The sequence below is a fragment of the Cicer arietinum genome, chromosome 6 (genome assembly GCF_000331145.2).
Source record: "Cicer arietinum cultivar CDC Frontier isolate Library 1 chromosome 6, Cicar.CDCFrontier_v2.0, whole genome shotgun sequence".
Classification (NCBI taxonomy): Eukaryota; Viridiplantae; Streptophyta; class Magnoliopsida; order Fabales; family Fabaceae; genus Cicer; species Cicer arietinum.
Window position 1 is genome coordinate 2,253,505 of NC_021165.2, and position 16,618 is coordinate 2,270,122.

Here is a 16,618-nt window from a genome sequence, read left to right on the forward strand (position 1 = left end):
AGATGATAACATATGATTACAAGTATTGTAATACATAATATACTATGTATGATTATTTTATAGGCTATTAGTGTAAGACATATCATAACATGCATGATTATTTTGTAGAAGCTTATATATGTTTTTGGTCTCTGCAGATATATGTCATTTTGATTTTAATCCTCATAGTTTTTTATTTATTTACATCATTGTAATTTCAATTTTTTTTTAAAACAACCTTATTTGTATTTTTTAATTAAAAAATATTGATGAGATAAATATTTGATGATATGAATTCGATTTAATTGAAAAAGTTATACGCTTACAACTTAAATAACTAAATAACTAAAATTTGATTATCCTTTAAATAACATGTTTAGTGTTTAACAGTGCCAAAAATACGACAACATTGTATGGTTTAAATACATGGAAATCAAAAACAATAATATATTATCAATTATATATATAGAAATGATACATTTTAATGTTCAGAGTTCACCACTCTCTTATTTCTAATTCATCTTTTCATTTGTTTCTCTTTGAAAAATTTATATCTCTATATTTGTCACATTATAATCATACATGGAGAAACAGCGTAACAAAGTAAAATAAAGAAATATCATACAGGGAGAAATAACGTTCAATCTAGTATTCATTACCTTCCTTTTGTAACTCTACCGTAAAAGTTGTTCTTTTTTTTTTGGTTACAATTGTAAAATTTAGTTTGATTCATCAATAACAAAAAATATAACTCCAAAATATTTAAAAAATACAATTTGTGAAGAATTTTTTAATTTTTTGTTTTTTCCTTTTCCCCGTAGTGCTTAATGAGAGCGTCCGAAAACACTAATTCCCTTATTTTTGTACACAAAGTAAATGTTAATTAAGAGTTTACCAAAATGTATTGTATTTTCAGATAGATAATAAATACTTCAAATACATCAATCTCCTTCCACATGAAGACATCAGTTACCTTATTTGCAACGTTGGACTTGGTCTCATACGATTCAAAGTTGCTCAATAAATAATTTGAGAGGTTAAAGGTGATCTGAACTTATAGGGTTGCTCACATAAGGTTGGAGCATACCAAACAATAATGATTATGTGAAAAGATGTATTAAGAACACATTATAACGAAGATGACTGATTTTATATGTGGAAATTGGACAAGAATGGGTAGAATCAGTGTCTTCTTTTTTTAATTAATAAAATTATTGTAATATAGCATGACTATATTAATGTTTGATTCAATTTCAATATAAAATAATTTTATATTAACAATATTTATTCGGTGCACTCTATATAATTTTTTGAGCAAAGTGATTCACTTTTTTTGTTTGCATATTTTATACATAATACGAATAATAAATTAACACCAGTTGTTGAAATGCATTAGATTTTAATTTTAATTTTAACATAGTTTTCCCTGTTGCAAGGGTGTAAATACCACTAAAGTCTTAATTCGAAGCAAATTTTTGTTGTAAAAAAAAAAAAGAAATTACCTTTTATTTTATATTTTTAAATAAAAACTCTCACCGCAATCCAAAACGCTAACCCCTTGATTCAGTAGAAACCCTAAAATTCTCCAGATTCCGGTGTGATACACGGAAATGCGATTCACTTCATAAACCCTATCGTTCCCAAATTAACCTCATCACCTTCAATTTTCTGACGCTTGTTTAGCTTCTAGGGTTTGTGATCAGAAAAAAAAATGTCTGTGCCACCGGTGCAGTGCGTATACGTAACGGAGGACTGTGTTCGCGAATGGAGGAGTGGCAATCCTTCATTCAAAGTCTCTCAATCCGTTCCAATGCTTCGTTTCCTCTACGAGCTATCTTGGACTATGGTTTGTTTATTTTCTCCACTTTCGCTCCAAATTAATCACTGATTTTAATTCATTTGTGTGTTTTTATTATAAATTTGTGTAATTTGGGCGAGAATTCAATGTTATGATGATTTCTCCGTTTATGAGATAATGGACTGATTTTTTGTTATTGGTTGTTTTAGGTTCGGGGTGAATTACCATTTCCGAAGTGTAAAGTAGCATTAGATTCTGTGATATTCTCAGATAAAGCTTCTGCTGAGAAAGTAGCATCAAATTTTGCAGATATAGTGAGCCAAATGGCTCAAGATGTGAGTTACTGCTGCTTTTTAATAAGCATTTTTTCAGCTATTATTTCTTAATTACGTTGCTATAGCTTTAATTTTGATGCTATAGTTTTGCTCTCTCTCTCTCTCTCTCTCTTTCTCTATGTATGTGTATACAAAGGATATTTTTTAGATGCTTCAAATGATAGTCCGGATGGAATTCACTTCACATTTCTGTGATGTGAAGAGTGTGTTACTCTTTATATTTTCATTCTTCTTTCGTTTTAAATTGTCCAAATCACTCATGGTTACTAGTAATGGATGAGTGATAATTGTTATTTACCATAGCTTGGCAGATTTTTGTTATTTTTTATTTTAAATTCTGCTCAATAGCTGAGGGAAGAGGGGACTGACCCCCCCCAATCGTTACAACAATGATTATAGACAATTCAAGTTAGAGCTGTTTCATTGGAACCTGAATCAAATAAGTATTTACTTGGAAGGCAAAAATTTCGTGGAACTGTGATTTGATTGCTTGATATAAAATTGAAATTATATTGAAATATCATTTGAATATAGGCTTATGTGGAATTCCACTTCTATAACATCTGAACACACAAAATGCATACATATCTATGTACAGCCCTATAACCATGCAATGAGATATTGAATCGTTTTGCAGCTTTTAGTGTTTAAGAATTTATATCTACCATGAAATTTATTTACTTGGTTATATCTTCTTGGTTACAGCTTACATTGTCAGGAGAGTTTCGTTTGCGTCTCATTAAACTGGTCAGTATTTGATCTCCTGTTCTTGATTTCATACAAATATTTATGCTTCGATACTTCATCTTTTGTCTAACATTTATAGTTCTCATTCATTGAAAGTTTTCTACAATATTTTATGCTTAAAATATTTGATTTTTATAGGCAAAATGGCTTGTGGAATCTGGATTGGTTCCAGTTAGATTACTTCAAGAACGCTGTGAGGTCTGCTTTTCTGGTCTTCTTCATTTTCATATTATTTACATTATAGTTAGTCTTTTATCTTCTAGTTAGTTTGTTGGGCAATTTCAGAAAGGCACGAGGTTTTATTCATTAGTAAGTTTCTTGCTTTTCTAAAATTTCTAAAATTTATTTTGTATGTTGTGCATTTGTAGGAAGAGTTTTTGGGGGAGGCTGAATTTATCAAAATTAAGGCGCAGGAGTTGAAGGGAAAAGAGGTGAGCCCTTAATTTCTATATATGTGTGCCATAATGCAAGGGACTTCTGGCTCTTTCTTTTTCCCCTTTGTTTTTAAAGGAAATAATTTTAGTTTTTTGTCCCGAGGAAAAAGTGGGGGTTGCTACTTGCTAATCCCCACCAAAAGTAATGCCCATATATTTGTGTAGACAGTAGACATACACTTGTGGTGGAACAAATTATAAGATAACAAACTTACAGTTATATGTCACACATCATTATTGATCTTAAAAACTTTATTGATACTTTGTTGTTGTTACTTGTGTTAAATAGGAATACTTAATATATATAGCAATAGCCAATTAGTATTTAATAGTTATTAGCATTGTCTGTTAGTAAACAACGGAGTTTGTTTCTGTTCAACAAGTTAGTTGCAAAGTGTAACAAACTGAATCAAATCAGTTAAAGCTACATCAACCTTATAAATACCCCAAACCTCTAATATTCAGAGTTAACTTTTCAGAATCATATATTCAGAATTTAGATTCTTCACTCTGCATTATGTCTGCCTCTTCTTGCTTAGGAGTTTCATTATTGTTTGTATTTGATTTGTTTGTGCTGTTGACTTCAGGTCAGAGTTAATACAAGACTTCTTTATCAGCAAACCAAATTCAATCTTCTCAGAGAAGAGAGTGAGGGCTATGCCAAACTGGTATAATCAGAATTTCCTTTCTCTTGACTTTTTAGATGTCTTCTATGAATTATTAGTACTTATTGCACCTGTTTGAGATTTTGACTGAACAGAATCTCATCTGTTTTGTTATTGCATGATTATTTAGTTCAGTGTACATTGAACAGATCCTTTATACATGGATCAATTTTCTATATGGATCTTTAATAAATGTATGGCTATCAAATCAAATGTTCATTCTGATGTTTGTATGGCATTGGTTTTATGTTGTCAGACTCATGAGATGCATGTTGGGTTGGTTATGTTTCATTCTTATACAGTTATACTTCAACCACTTCAAAACATTTGAACAAAATTGAAAAAATAAAGTTTACCAAAACAAGGAACTAACAACTTCAATCCTGGAAACCTTAGGTTAGGTGCAATTTGTGATTAGATTGTCGCTCTGGTCGTAGGTCAAGTTCAATTATATGACAACACAGTGCATATAAGAGAAGTTGTATCTTCCTTTTTGGAGTTCAATTAGTTAGGCAGGTTTTTAGATCTTAAGAAGAGTAAAAGAGTATTTTAGCTTACCATCAATCAATATTATTAAGGTACTAAACGATGCTCTTCTAGTACTGTAGTTAATTGAGTTCAGGTTGTACATGGCCTGAGACACATGCGTTCGTAAATTTTGAACCAAAATAGAACCCATTTTTCTCAAAACTCGATCTTCTATCTCAGTTTTGAAGTAGCTCGAATATATGGCAGAGTTGCTTCTTGACATTTTTCCAATACTTTCGAAGAAAATGGGAGAGTAGACACTTGTGGATCAAGATAAGTAACATGCAACTAACCTTTCTGAACTCAAGAGTATGTATTTCCAAAAAAAGTACATTTAACAGCTGATGCACGAAAGAGAGATCATATTAAGTGTGATGCGCTGATGCATGGAAGACAAATATAAATATTTAAACTCAATGGAGAGTGATATATGCTAGTTTCTTGGAAATAAAAAGATACTCTCTCTGTCTCATATAGAGTGTCGTTTTAGGTTATGCACACTCAAGAAAATTTTTAAGTGTGTTAATTTCATGATAAAATGATCTTCATGGACTAAAATACCCTTATTAATATAGTTAGTACTCGGTAGTGTAGTTACATGAACTAAGATATAATAAATAAGGTTATTAGTGAAAAATGTAATTAATGCTTCATAAATATTCTAAAGTGATACATAATGAGACAAAAATTCCAAATGTGACATTTAATATGAGTTGAAGGGAGGAGTGCTTAATTTTGTTATTTAAATCACAAGATGGTATCCGATTAATCAAGTAATAGGATTTTCCCTTGGTCAGACAGTTGAAGTTGCACAAATGTGGTAACAAATGAGCATTAAGGAGTGAAGTTATGGTTCTATGTGAAAGCACTTAGTTGTGTAGCTTGTTTTCTATTTTGAATGTTTTGTTATGCAGTTCTTTTGTAGATATAGGTAGACTAACGGCATGGTTTGTCAGTGTTGTTAGATTACCGGTATAGTGCTGGTATAGCGCTATTACATAGTGTGATTTTGATCAAACGCGATGAGTTCCGATACACCATGGTCGATTCGCTATGACGGAAATAGCGGCTGTTTTACCTGAAGCGGTGATGGAAGCAATCGTGTAAAACAGATTTTAATGTTTCTTTTCCCAAATTTTAACACTAAAATAGCATGTGAGCTGCACATGATCAATTTTAAAAAACATTAAAATATAATATTTGTTGAGTGAATTTGACTCCTCTAAAGTTAGAATTTCGTTGAGTGAGTTGATCAATATGGTTGATCCTATAACCACCTGTGATTGGTTATGGATGTAGACATAATATCAACCATTCATTTGATCATCAATGGTTTATATTACTTATTTTATTCTCTAAGTGAGTTGCTCATTTTAGAGAAGTCAAATCCTTGTCGAGTCGGTGGCTATTATATAAACCACTATCTTTCTAACCTTGTAAACTTCCCACTACTTAAACTTCGTTTTCCCTCTACACTTTGCCTCCAACCTCTCTCTTCACACTCTGCCTCCATCACCAGCAAGCTTTTCCACGCGACTTCTTTTACAGGTAATCAATACTTCTTCAGTTGTTTTTTCTTCTCTTCCTCTTTTCTCTTTTTTTTTTTTTTTTTTTTTTTTTTTTTTTTTTTTTTTTTCTTTCTGTTTCTTCTCTTCCTCTTCTCTCTTTTTTTCTATTTCTTTTCTTTCTCTGTTTTCTATTCCTGTTTCTTCCTGTTTCCTTTTTTCGGCTTCCTTATTTCTTTTTCTGTTTCTTCTCTTCCTCTGTTTTCTATTTTTTCTCTTCCTCTGTTTTTCGGATTCTTTCAACCCCCTGTTTTTTTGGATTCTTTCAATCCTCTGTTTTCATATTCTTCCATATTTATACTATTATTTACTTATTTATACTATATGTAATCTTTGTTATAGTATGGCTAGTGTAGAACCATCAAATCCTTCAATTGTCTCATCTAGGGCTGACATTGGATGGAAGTTCTGTCAACCAGTGCAATATGACTATCTTTTATATTAAATCTTTTTCATTGTTTTCTGTTATCACTAGTTAGGACTTAGGACTACTGTGAATTATTAGTTGTTTTGAATTGAGATTTAGGGCTGTAGGCAATATGCACTTTTAAATTTCTATTTAGGGCTGTAGGTAGGGTGCAAAATCCATTATTAGTTGTTTTGAATTATTGAGGTTTTTTCGTTTTGATTTTAATGTCAGCCTTTTTAAAATTTCTGTTTATGCAGCTATTATTTGTATGCAACACGCTTTATTTCATATATAGTTATTGTTTTGAGGATTCCGCTATTTGCCTGCTATGCTATCCGCTATTTCTCATATCGGATTTTTGGTGTTTTGTTATTTTCCGCGAGCCGCTATTAATCACACGGGTTAACATATATTACATTGGAGAATACCCTTAAAAATTTATTAGGCTTTTCCAATCAACAATATGGTTCTTTTTGGTGTCCTTACATATTGCACGATTAAATACAACATAATGTCAGTATTTAGTTTCTCAAGTTAGAGATTTTGGCCAAAAACATTCCCGATGATTTCTAGATAAGATTATGTTGTATACTGTTTTCATTTTGAATTAATTGTATAGATCACTCTTCTTTGTCGGGACTCCGAAGCAGCGACTCAGAAAGGATCTGCATCAACAATTGGGATCATTAAGGTTTTAATGATTTTAAGTGTTATGATTATTCCACGATTTTCTGTTTCTGTTTTATAATAAAATAACGATCATAATTCTGATTTAACCTACATCTGCAGTCATTAATTGGCCATTTTGATTTGGATCCAAACCGTGTTTTTGATATTGTAAGTTGGATCTCTTCAGTTGTCTTTTTTAACAATAAACTCAGGTGCCTATTGGCATATTATAATTTCTTGTTTTATCTGGCTACTGACGGATGTTTCTTATCAGGTACTTGAGTGTTTTGAATTTCAGCCCGATAATGATTTGTTTATAGAGCTGATTCCTATTTTTCCTAAGGTAGATAAAAATAGAAGCTTCGGTCATTCTAATATTTAATTTGCAATTTTTAGTGGGATTTTTTTATACTAATAATTTTATCTCTTCTGCGCAGTCTCATGCTTCACAGATTCTTGGATTTAAATTTCAATATTATCAGCGCATGGAAGTCAGTAATCCTGTACCATTTGGGCTTTATAGACTTGCAGCCTTGCTGGTGAAGCAAGATTTTATCGATCTTGATAGCATGTAAGATGTCGTGCTCTTGTGCTGCTCAAGAATCACACATAGTTTTCTTATGTAATAATATATAGAATAATTCAATTCTGAAACTATTTTCGGCTCTATAAGAAGAGGTGGTTGCATTGAATGAGATTTACATACACCATTTGTCTGTGTCAATATTAGTCCTTATTGTGAGTTGTGTGTTAAATTTCTAGGGGAAACTGATGTATAGAAGAATGAAGCACCGAATAATAATGCAAAAAATTTAGTAGGTTTTAGTTTGGGCTATAGAAAAATTGGTTCGACTCTCTTTTGAACTGCTAATTCTTGGTAGATATCTCTATGTACGTTGAAACCAGCTATTCAGGGTCTGACACCTGTGATAGTTCATTTTTATTGAAAAAGTTCTGTGAGGAGGGGGTATGTTTTAATTTGTGGTTCATATGTATGTTCTGATCTTCTACTGTGTTGACGGAACTGGCATCTTTTTGGTTCATATTTATGAGATACTTTTTAAACTATCATTTTGATTACAGATATGCTCATTTACTCCCCAAGGATGATGAAGCATTTGAGCAATATAGCACTTTCTCTTCCAAGCGCCTTGATGAGGTATTCATGCTTTGGCAGCTTATCTATTGTTGTTGTTTATGTCTTATTATTATGGACAAAAGAATATTATATTCTTAGTAGTCACTGTGTGTGGGATAGGACTTGATTGTTAAATGAGGAAAAAAAATCAGGAATAAAGGAAGCTGGCCAAAAAATAAAAAAATTTGCCAAAAAGAAAAACCGAAAGATTAAAGGCCAAAGTATATTGAAATTGCAAGAAAACAGTCCAATCTGTTCCTGCGCTTTAGAACCAGAACTCCATTTTACTTGGTTCATATTACCCTTAGATACTCATTGGTTAGCCTCTTGTTGAAATGGATATATGGCTGTAAGTTCCTGAACTTTTATAGTCGCAAACATTCTGAGAGCCTTCTGTCTATGGCTATTGTAGCCATGTGCTGGCTTTGGTGGTTCCTTGTTGATTGCCTATGTGAGGCCAGTCAAGTATGTTGGCTCATTCATGCTTGCTTTCTTAACCTTTCCTAAGTTTCTAGGTGGCTTGTTTCTGAATGTCCCATCCTCAATTAAACAATCTAGGCTGGGTATTTCACTGGAATCTGTGAACTTCCAGTTCTTAATTTTCAATATATTGGACCAATTGCCAATGGTGAATATTTTGATGCTGGAAGCACAATAGTGTTGGTGTTGATTTTGCCTAAGGTTAACATATCAAGAATTTTTTTTATTCCTATCCTGTCCTCCATTGCTTTCGTATTTTGTTTTGGTGCTGGTCGGGTATCAAGATGATTATCGATCTTATTTACAGGCTAGTAAAATTGGAAAAATAAATCTTGCTGCTACTGGAAAAGATCTAATGGATGATGAGAAAATGGGGGATGTCACTATTGATCTCTTTGCAGCTTTAGCCACGGAAACTGATGCAATTGAAGAGCGGAAGTCTGAGCTTCAAAGCAGTCAAACTTTGGGCTTGTTTACTGGCTTTCTTTCTGTGGATGACTGGTATATTGATTTGTAAATCTACTTCTAGCATGTGGTTCTAAAGACAGTTATTATTACAAGCTATGTTATTTTTTAATCTTTTGAATTTCTCTCTACTGTATGTAGGTACATATTAATGGGTATTTTGCCTTTTGTTTTAACAGGTATCATGCACATATACTATTTGAACGCCTCTCACCACTCAATCCCGTGGAACATATTCAAATATGTGATAGTTTGTTTAGGTAAGGCATGTGTATAATATTTCTCTGTCATCAGGTGAAAGGATTGTCTCCATTGGTTTTTCCTCATGTTTCTCCAAGGGAGAAGTGCCCACCCTTAAACTCATTTATTTTATTTTATTTTAATCTCCCTCTCTCTCTCTCTCTCTCCTATTAAATGAAATCAAGGGGTTTACTCTTCATGTGACTGGAGACAAATTATAATCCTCTCCCGTCATCCAGACACCAACTTTGAGAACTGATATTTGGGTGCATTTTGAACATGCATGCCGTTTGAATGTATTTTTGATACGTTTCTTTTTGGGACAAATATATGTCAACATTGATGAGGATGTCTATTAATATTTAGTAGAGCTCTTAGTAATATAAGAGAAACTACCAAGCTATTAGGTGACAACTCATGAATAGTTTTTATATTAATATATTTCTGAGTCACCTCTCACACATGCTCTTTGGAGCTTAAGTGTGGACAATGCCCAAGGTTGCCTACCTTGTGCTGAAGACAACTTCTTAGTAAAACATCGGGGCAGCAAGGTCTCTGGACCACTTGGTTGTTGAGGCTTTACTACCATGTTATGAACTAACTATCCTAAAAACTTAAGGTATTTTGGTGAGGACTTGGAAGTGGATTGCCACAATCTTATCAAGATTGAATTGAATTGATGGTATCCAAATTCCAATGCCGCTGCATATTAGAAACTGAATGTTCGTAGCATGTGCATGCATTTAACAGCATAATCTTCCGGCCAATTAGTTTTGGGTTTTGTTATGGTCAACAATTTGTTTGAATGGTTGTTTATAGCAATAGCTTAAAATAATATTGAGATCTTCATACAGGCTTATTGAGAAATCAATTTCTTCATCATATGATGTTATTCGTCAAGCACGTCTTCAAAACCCTGGATCATCCACTGGAGGCAGCAATGATGCTATGGACGTAGATAACCCTTCAGGACACAGTTCTTTCATAGATCTTCCGAAGGAACTTTTTCAGATGCTTGCTTGTACTGGACCTTATCTCTACCGAGATACTATGTTGTTGCAAAAGGTGGATTAAGTGCATGTATGTTATCACGATAGAGTTGCCAGAATCACAGCGAGTCCCGTGATTTTCAAAAGCTACAAATTGTAGCTTTTGAAAATCATGGTGGTTCACCGTAATTCTGACAACTTCACTGTGATACCAAACATAGGCTAAGTTGTTTTAATATTCTGGTAACATGTCGCATCGGTAAATTTTCTGATATCACTTTCTGCCTTATTCTCCCTCAAACTTGTAGGTTTGTAGGGTGTTGAGAGGTTATTACCTTTCTGCTCTTGAGCTTGTTAGTCATGGCGATGGTGCCTCGAATCCTCAATTTCATGGAAATCCTCTTCTACATCAGAAGGAAGCAAAGCTAAGGTTGGAGGATGCTTTAGGAACATGTCTACTACCTTCTCTACAGTTGATTCCTGCTAATCCAGCTGTTGGCCAGGAAATTTGGGAACTTATGAGTCTTCTTCCTTATGAGGTTTTCCTTTGTATTTTTTGTTTATCATTTACCTGATATACTGTTATCTGTTATCTACAAGATTGGTTGACGAGTGTTACCTATCTAGGCACGATATCATTTATATGGTGAATGGGAAAAAGATGATGATCGCTATCCTATGCTGTTGGCTGCTAGACAAACTGCTAAGGTTTGGTGATCTATATATGTGTGGACCATCTGTGCTCAATGTCGCAAGACTGATTCCTTGTTATCTTTATTCTCTTTGCATGATTTTTATGCAGTTGGACACCAGACGTATTTTGAAGCGGCTGGCAAAGGAAAATTTGAAGCAGCTGGGTCGGATGGTTGCTAAATTAGCTCATGCCAACCCTATGACTGTCCTTCGAACAATTGTTCACCAGGTGCTTATTGTAGTAGAGCTTATATTTTGCAAAGTCTGAAGAGCGCTGGCCTCTTATGATTTTGTGCTTGCCATTATGTTTATTTTTTCATATTGTGTGATATGCAGATTGAGGCATACAGAGACATGATTACTCCTGTAGTGGATGCATTTAAGTATTTGACTCAGGTTTGTAATTTTTTTTTTGACTGTATTTTCCTTTTGCTATCTTGTTCACTGCATCCACTCATGATATCATAATATGTTAGCTCATAATAAGCAGTAAGAGACGTGTGACCTAAGACCTTGTTTATTGTTCAATCCTGAGCCACCTCCACCCTACTGAAATCTGGAATAGTGTAATAAAGGAGGATAAAATGTAATCAGAATTATGGTAACACAACCATCTATGGTGGAAAAGGAGGCCTTCCAATTAGTTAGAAGCTCATCCATTTTTCTTTTCATATATGCCGTGGTACTTTTCCATTTGTTGTATCTTTTGTACATTAGTCATGTTTTGTTTTTGATTTGGAGTCTTACTTTATTGTTTTAACAGCTTGAATATGATATATTGGAATATGTCGTGATTGAGCGTTTGGCACTTGGTGGACGTGATAAGTTGAAGGATGACGGGCTTAATTTATCAGACTGGCTTCAATCTCTAGCTTCATTTTGGGGCCATCTGTACGTATAGTTGATTCCTTTGCACTTCTTCTATATTTAGTTTTCTTGACAAGTTATCCTATGCAAAAATGACTGAATCTTAGTGGGTTTTCTTCTGTGATTAAAGCATTAGGGAGCACCTTTTCTTCTATATGTTATTTGGGTGATATTTGATTTTTTACAGCTATTTCTTGCAAACTCTTTTTTTATAAGATATATGTTATGTGTATTAATAACATTCCCTAGTCATTTTTGTACATGTACGCCATCCTATAGAATTTAGATATATCCAGAATGCCTTGTATCAAATTCCAGGTTGCAGATCAACCTTAGCAATGCAAGATTACTGGACATAGCAGCATTTTTTATCCCTGACTGGCAATGTCGGGTCAATTCAAACCACTTAGCTTGCCAGTTGGTGGGCATGCAGACAGCTGTATGATGTGTAGTTACTGTTATTCAGTGACAGATGTTTTGGAACAGATATTAATTGGTCAGAAGGAGTGGGCAGTTCTTTGTTATCCTGTCAAAGTTCGAAGCTCAAACTTCCATTAGTCCGTTGTCCTTGTAATTCTTAAGGGCATTTATAAAGTTGAAGTGCCGCTTAAGATATACAAGTGACTTATCAGCTGCAGTAGTACTCTACCACAATAGATGGAGAATTATCTGATTTAATTGAAGTTATCCTCTAAGTTGGTTATTGATGTCTCTTTTGAAGATTGGAAGTTCAGTATTGTCACCCGATACAATTAGTTAATGGAGATAAAAGAATGAGTGCTTACAAAGGGCAATAATATCAATTGGAAGTCATTTATGTTGTATTCACGATATTCATGATCCACAATGATCTAAAATTTGAAGTCATCTAATGGAGATAAAAGAATGGAGTGATTTTAATGTGAAGAATGATTTGTGTTGTCCTTGGTTTTTGGTCATTTCTAGTGTCCATAATGAAATGACAGTTTAATGGCTATTTTTGTTGTTCTTTCCCAACTAAAATAAAAAAGACCGTATCACATTGAGATTTCAATTTGTTTTCCACCCCCAACGAGAATGAGAATTTGTAAACCCCTATTTTGACTTAGTTTGGACCCTTCATCTTTCTAAATGGAGCCCCGGCTCACATTGTTCCAACAACCAGCGGTGAGCACCTCAGTATATGACCAAGGTTCATCTCGTATAGTGATTATGAACTCGTACAAGGATATGAAAAAGACGATTGTTGTTTCAGACTCGACCCTATCTTTCATAGCATTCATTCCCGTCAGTGTCGCAACTGATTCGGTAGGTGTTTACATTATGGAGGGAGACAAATCCATATACCCTGTGTTTAATATTTTGTCTTTGCTTGATTGGTGATGGGTTTCTAAAGATTAGGTGATCGGATTTCTAAGTTGTTGGCTTTGTAGAGAGGGAGGAACCTGGACTGTTTAATTTGGGTTATTGCTATATATCATGATTAGTCATTGAAGAAGCCCAACTGTTGGATAGGAATGCTTTGTCCTTGGTGTGGAGCCGATAATTTGTAGGTTTGGATCCATCTGACGAGACTTCAGTTGGTAGTAGCATTATTGTAAGTGGAATACTCCATTAGTTATTACTTTCACCTTGTGATGCTAATGGAGACAGCAAGACATGAAAGAAACCATCAACTCTCTTTGAAGTTGTTTATCTGCAAAGGGATATAATGGAGTAGTACTGATAGATAGTATGTTCTTTCTTCAAGTGTGAGGAACTCAGAAAGTACAGATTTTCATTTGACTTAATCATCAGTAGTTTACTTGATTGACCACTGATAGTTCACTACAACAGGGTTGTTCGTGATTGTGTTGTCTGTATAGCAAATTAAGAATGAATTGCCCTTCTTCTGATGAATGGATAGTAAAACAATTTTTCTAATATCTGGTCTTGCGAGGGTATGTATATACTTCGAAAATGAAGAATGATGTGCTTGCCGATGCATTATGTTTGCTGAGCATACTTGTAAATCCTGAACTACTTTGGGGGGCCATTTTCTGCTAGGAATTTGTTTTTGCCTTGAAGGGATGGGAATTAATTACCTGGAGCAGTTTGGTTTGGTTTTCTTCTCTCTCGCCCTCTTTTTCTCTAAATCATTCCTTTTTTATCTATATAATATTCGGTGTGTAATTATATAAAATAGATTTGGAATGTGGTTACATTTTGTAGTAAATTTCTGAATTCTCTGGCTTGTGAATTTAAGTGTATGTTTAATGGTTTGGTACTTTGGTTAGCTACTTTTGAGGGCCTTCGTTATATTATTAATTAGCTACTTTTAACGTACATGTGATACTAAAATTATACGATTTCAAAATGCTTAATAAAGTTATGGCAAAAGGTTGTGTTAAAATAGCAAATTGGTGGAAATGCAGGGCCAGTTTTTCTAATTATGTTGTATGCTTTATTTGAATTATTAAAGTGAAAAGATGTACTTAGACAAATGTAGTGATATGAAAGAGATTATGACTAAACCACTGGTATATGTTAATCATGAATGAATTCAAGCAGCAGTCAGTCAATAAGAAATAGTTATGGAAACATTGAGCAATAACGAAGCAAGAAAATAAAATTTAACAAATAGCATGCGAAAGAAATAAAATAATTTGCTCTATATCGTTGACCATCAATTTTATGCGCCATGTCTAGACTGAATGTGCCATTGGTTATGTTGTGAAAATTATCATCTGCTGGTGAGAACATACTCAATTCCCTCTCTTTAATGAGATTCAGCAATTTCTTCATTTTATTTGGGCAGAGTTCTTGGGATGCGTGGTAATTATTATATACCAAGTTATGAGGGTCTCTACTAAACATGTTTCTAGTTGATGAAACCGTGCTTTCATTCTTTGCCAGCTTTGTTGAAAGATTTAGTGTGTTAATTTTTATTTATTTATGTCAATGTTCGTGCAACTTGTTATAGATCGTTTGGCTTGATTCATCATCTTCATCATTGGCTGTTTTTGTTCAGAATTTTGTATGTTGTTTGGGTTTGTTGTTTCAAGAGCATGATATTCTTTGAATGTTTTCATGATTTAAAGTCATCTTTTTTTGATAGATGTAAAAAGTACCCATCAATGGAATTGCGGGGACTTTTCCAGTATCTAGTGAACCAGTTAAAAAGGGGACAAGGAATAGAGCTTGTTCTACTCCAGGTTTTTATGCTTTCTTGATTTTTTAATTCAGAATACTATCGTGAGACACGGCTCATAAATACCAAATACTGGTTGTAATTAAATATTTTTGCTGTTTTTTTAGGAACTTATCCAACAAATGGCAAATGTTCAGTTCACAGAAAACTTGACTGAGGAACAGCTGGATGCTATGGCAGGGAGTGAAACTCTGAAATATCAAGCCACTTCTTTTGGAGTCACTCGAAATAATAAGGTACAAAAAGTAAATCTTAAAAGGTTTTGAAAAGCAAGAGATTGGCGTTTTGGAAAGATTGAAATTCTACTCTAGGTGAAAGAGAGGCAGTTTTGTTGTGGCAGTTCACTGTTTTAATTTACACTGGCCAGGTTGTTTTGTACTTATTGATGGTTAATAAACACTTGTTTGCATTTGGTTTTGGAAAATTTTGTGAAGTTGCACAATCAGAATCTTTTTTGTCGCATAACTAATGGTGTTTAAAGATGAACTTCCTGAACAGTGATTAAATGTAAACTGTGATTAAATAACTATTTGGTGGTTGATCTCATTTTATTACTTTGCTGAGTGAGTGTCTCCTTTGAATATTGTTTTTAAACTCAAGTTTTTTATGCTGTAGTTAATGATGTATCTTGTGTTTTGAGCTTCTGAAGGCTTATAAGTTTAACTATAGAGGAATATGCCTAGCTTAATGTTTTATAATGTGACTTTGTAAGGCACTTAGAGATATCTAATAATCCATGCAGGCATTGATAAAGTCAACTAGCAGGCTTAGAGATGCATTACTTCCTAAAGACGAACCGAAGTTGGCAACCCCCCTCTTGCTGCTTCTTGCTCAGCATCGTTCTCTGTGAGCTCTTAAACTTATAAATGTTAGAACTGATGATCTAGATTTTATTCTGAAATTTAATGTTTTTGCAGGGTTCTCGTTAATGCAGATGCGCCCTACATTAAGATGGTCAGTGAACAGTTTGATAGATGCCATGGAACTCTTCTTCAGTATGTGGATTTTCTTGGCAGTGCAGTTACACCAGGATCAAATTATGCTATTCTTATTCCCTCACTCGATGACCTGGTCCACCTTTACCACTTGGACCCTGAGGTTTTATTCCCCTTCTGTCTCTATGTTTTTTAAAACTTCATTATGGTGTGGCCTCATCGCTATTTCCATCCAGTTGCAATAAAGATGGCACTCCTTTTTTTTTTACTTGAACCTGCATTTAACTTTGTTCTTTTTTTCTGGACATAGGTTGCTTTCTTGATATATCGCCCTATTATGAGACTTTTCAAGTCTCAGAGGATTCCCGATGTGTACTGGCCCTTGGATGATAAAAATGCTGCAAGTGATGCATCTACTAACTTTGAGTCTGACCCTGCAGATTATTCTGGTAGTATGATTCTAGATATTGGCCCCATCAAAAATCCGATTAGGTTATAATTCTAATCTCTTTC

General features: G+C 33.9%; 1 protein-coding gene across 1 annotated transcript in view; it reads left to right on the forward strand.

Annotated features, from left to right (window-relative positions):
- Positions 1–1,502: 1,502 nt before the first annotated feature.
- LOC101512325 (THO complex subunit 2) overlaps positions 1,503–16,618 on the forward strand; it is a 20,583-nt gene continuing 5,467 nt past the window's right edge. Inside the window, exons 1-24 of the mRNA XM_027335986.2 lie at positions 1,503–1,825; positions 1,987–2,112; positions 2,818–2,859; positions 2,998–3,057; positions 3,228–3,290; positions 3,881–3,961; positions 7,080–7,151; positions 7,250–7,297; positions 7,404–7,472; positions 7,567–7,700; positions 8,213–8,288; positions 9,055–9,248; positions 9,392–9,472; positions 10,307–10,517; positions 10,750–10,980; positions 11,069–11,149; positions 11,244–11,363; positions 11,471–11,530; positions 11,898–12,025; positions 15,078–15,174; positions 15,278–15,406; positions 15,913–16,016; positions 16,088–16,268; positions 16,416–16,597. Of these exons, the coding sequence (XP_027191787.1) occupies positions 1,691–1,825; positions 1,987–2,112; positions 2,818–2,859; positions 2,998–3,057; positions 3,228–3,290; positions 3,881–3,961; positions 7,080–7,151; positions 7,250–7,297; positions 7,404–7,472; positions 7,567–7,700; positions 8,213–8,288; positions 9,055–9,248; positions 9,392–9,472; positions 10,307–10,517; positions 10,750–10,980; positions 11,069–11,149; positions 11,244–11,363; positions 11,471–11,530; positions 11,898–12,025; positions 15,078–15,174; positions 15,278–15,406; positions 15,913–16,016; positions 16,088–16,268; positions 16,416–16,597 (2,705 nt within the window). The 5' untranslated portion in view covers positions 1,503–1,690. The remainder of the gene's footprint in view (positions 1,826–1,986; positions 2,113–2,817; positions 2,860–2,997; positions 3,058–3,227; positions 3,291–3,880; positions 3,962–7,079; positions 7,152–7,249; positions 7,298–7,403; positions 7,473–7,566; positions 7,701–8,212; positions 8,289–9,054; positions 9,249–9,391; positions 9,473–10,306; positions 10,518–10,749; positions 10,981–11,068; positions 11,150–11,243; positions 11,364–11,470; positions 11,531–11,897; positions 12,026–15,077; positions 15,175–15,277; positions 15,407–15,912; positions 16,017–16,087; positions 16,269–16,415; positions 16,598–16,618) is intronic.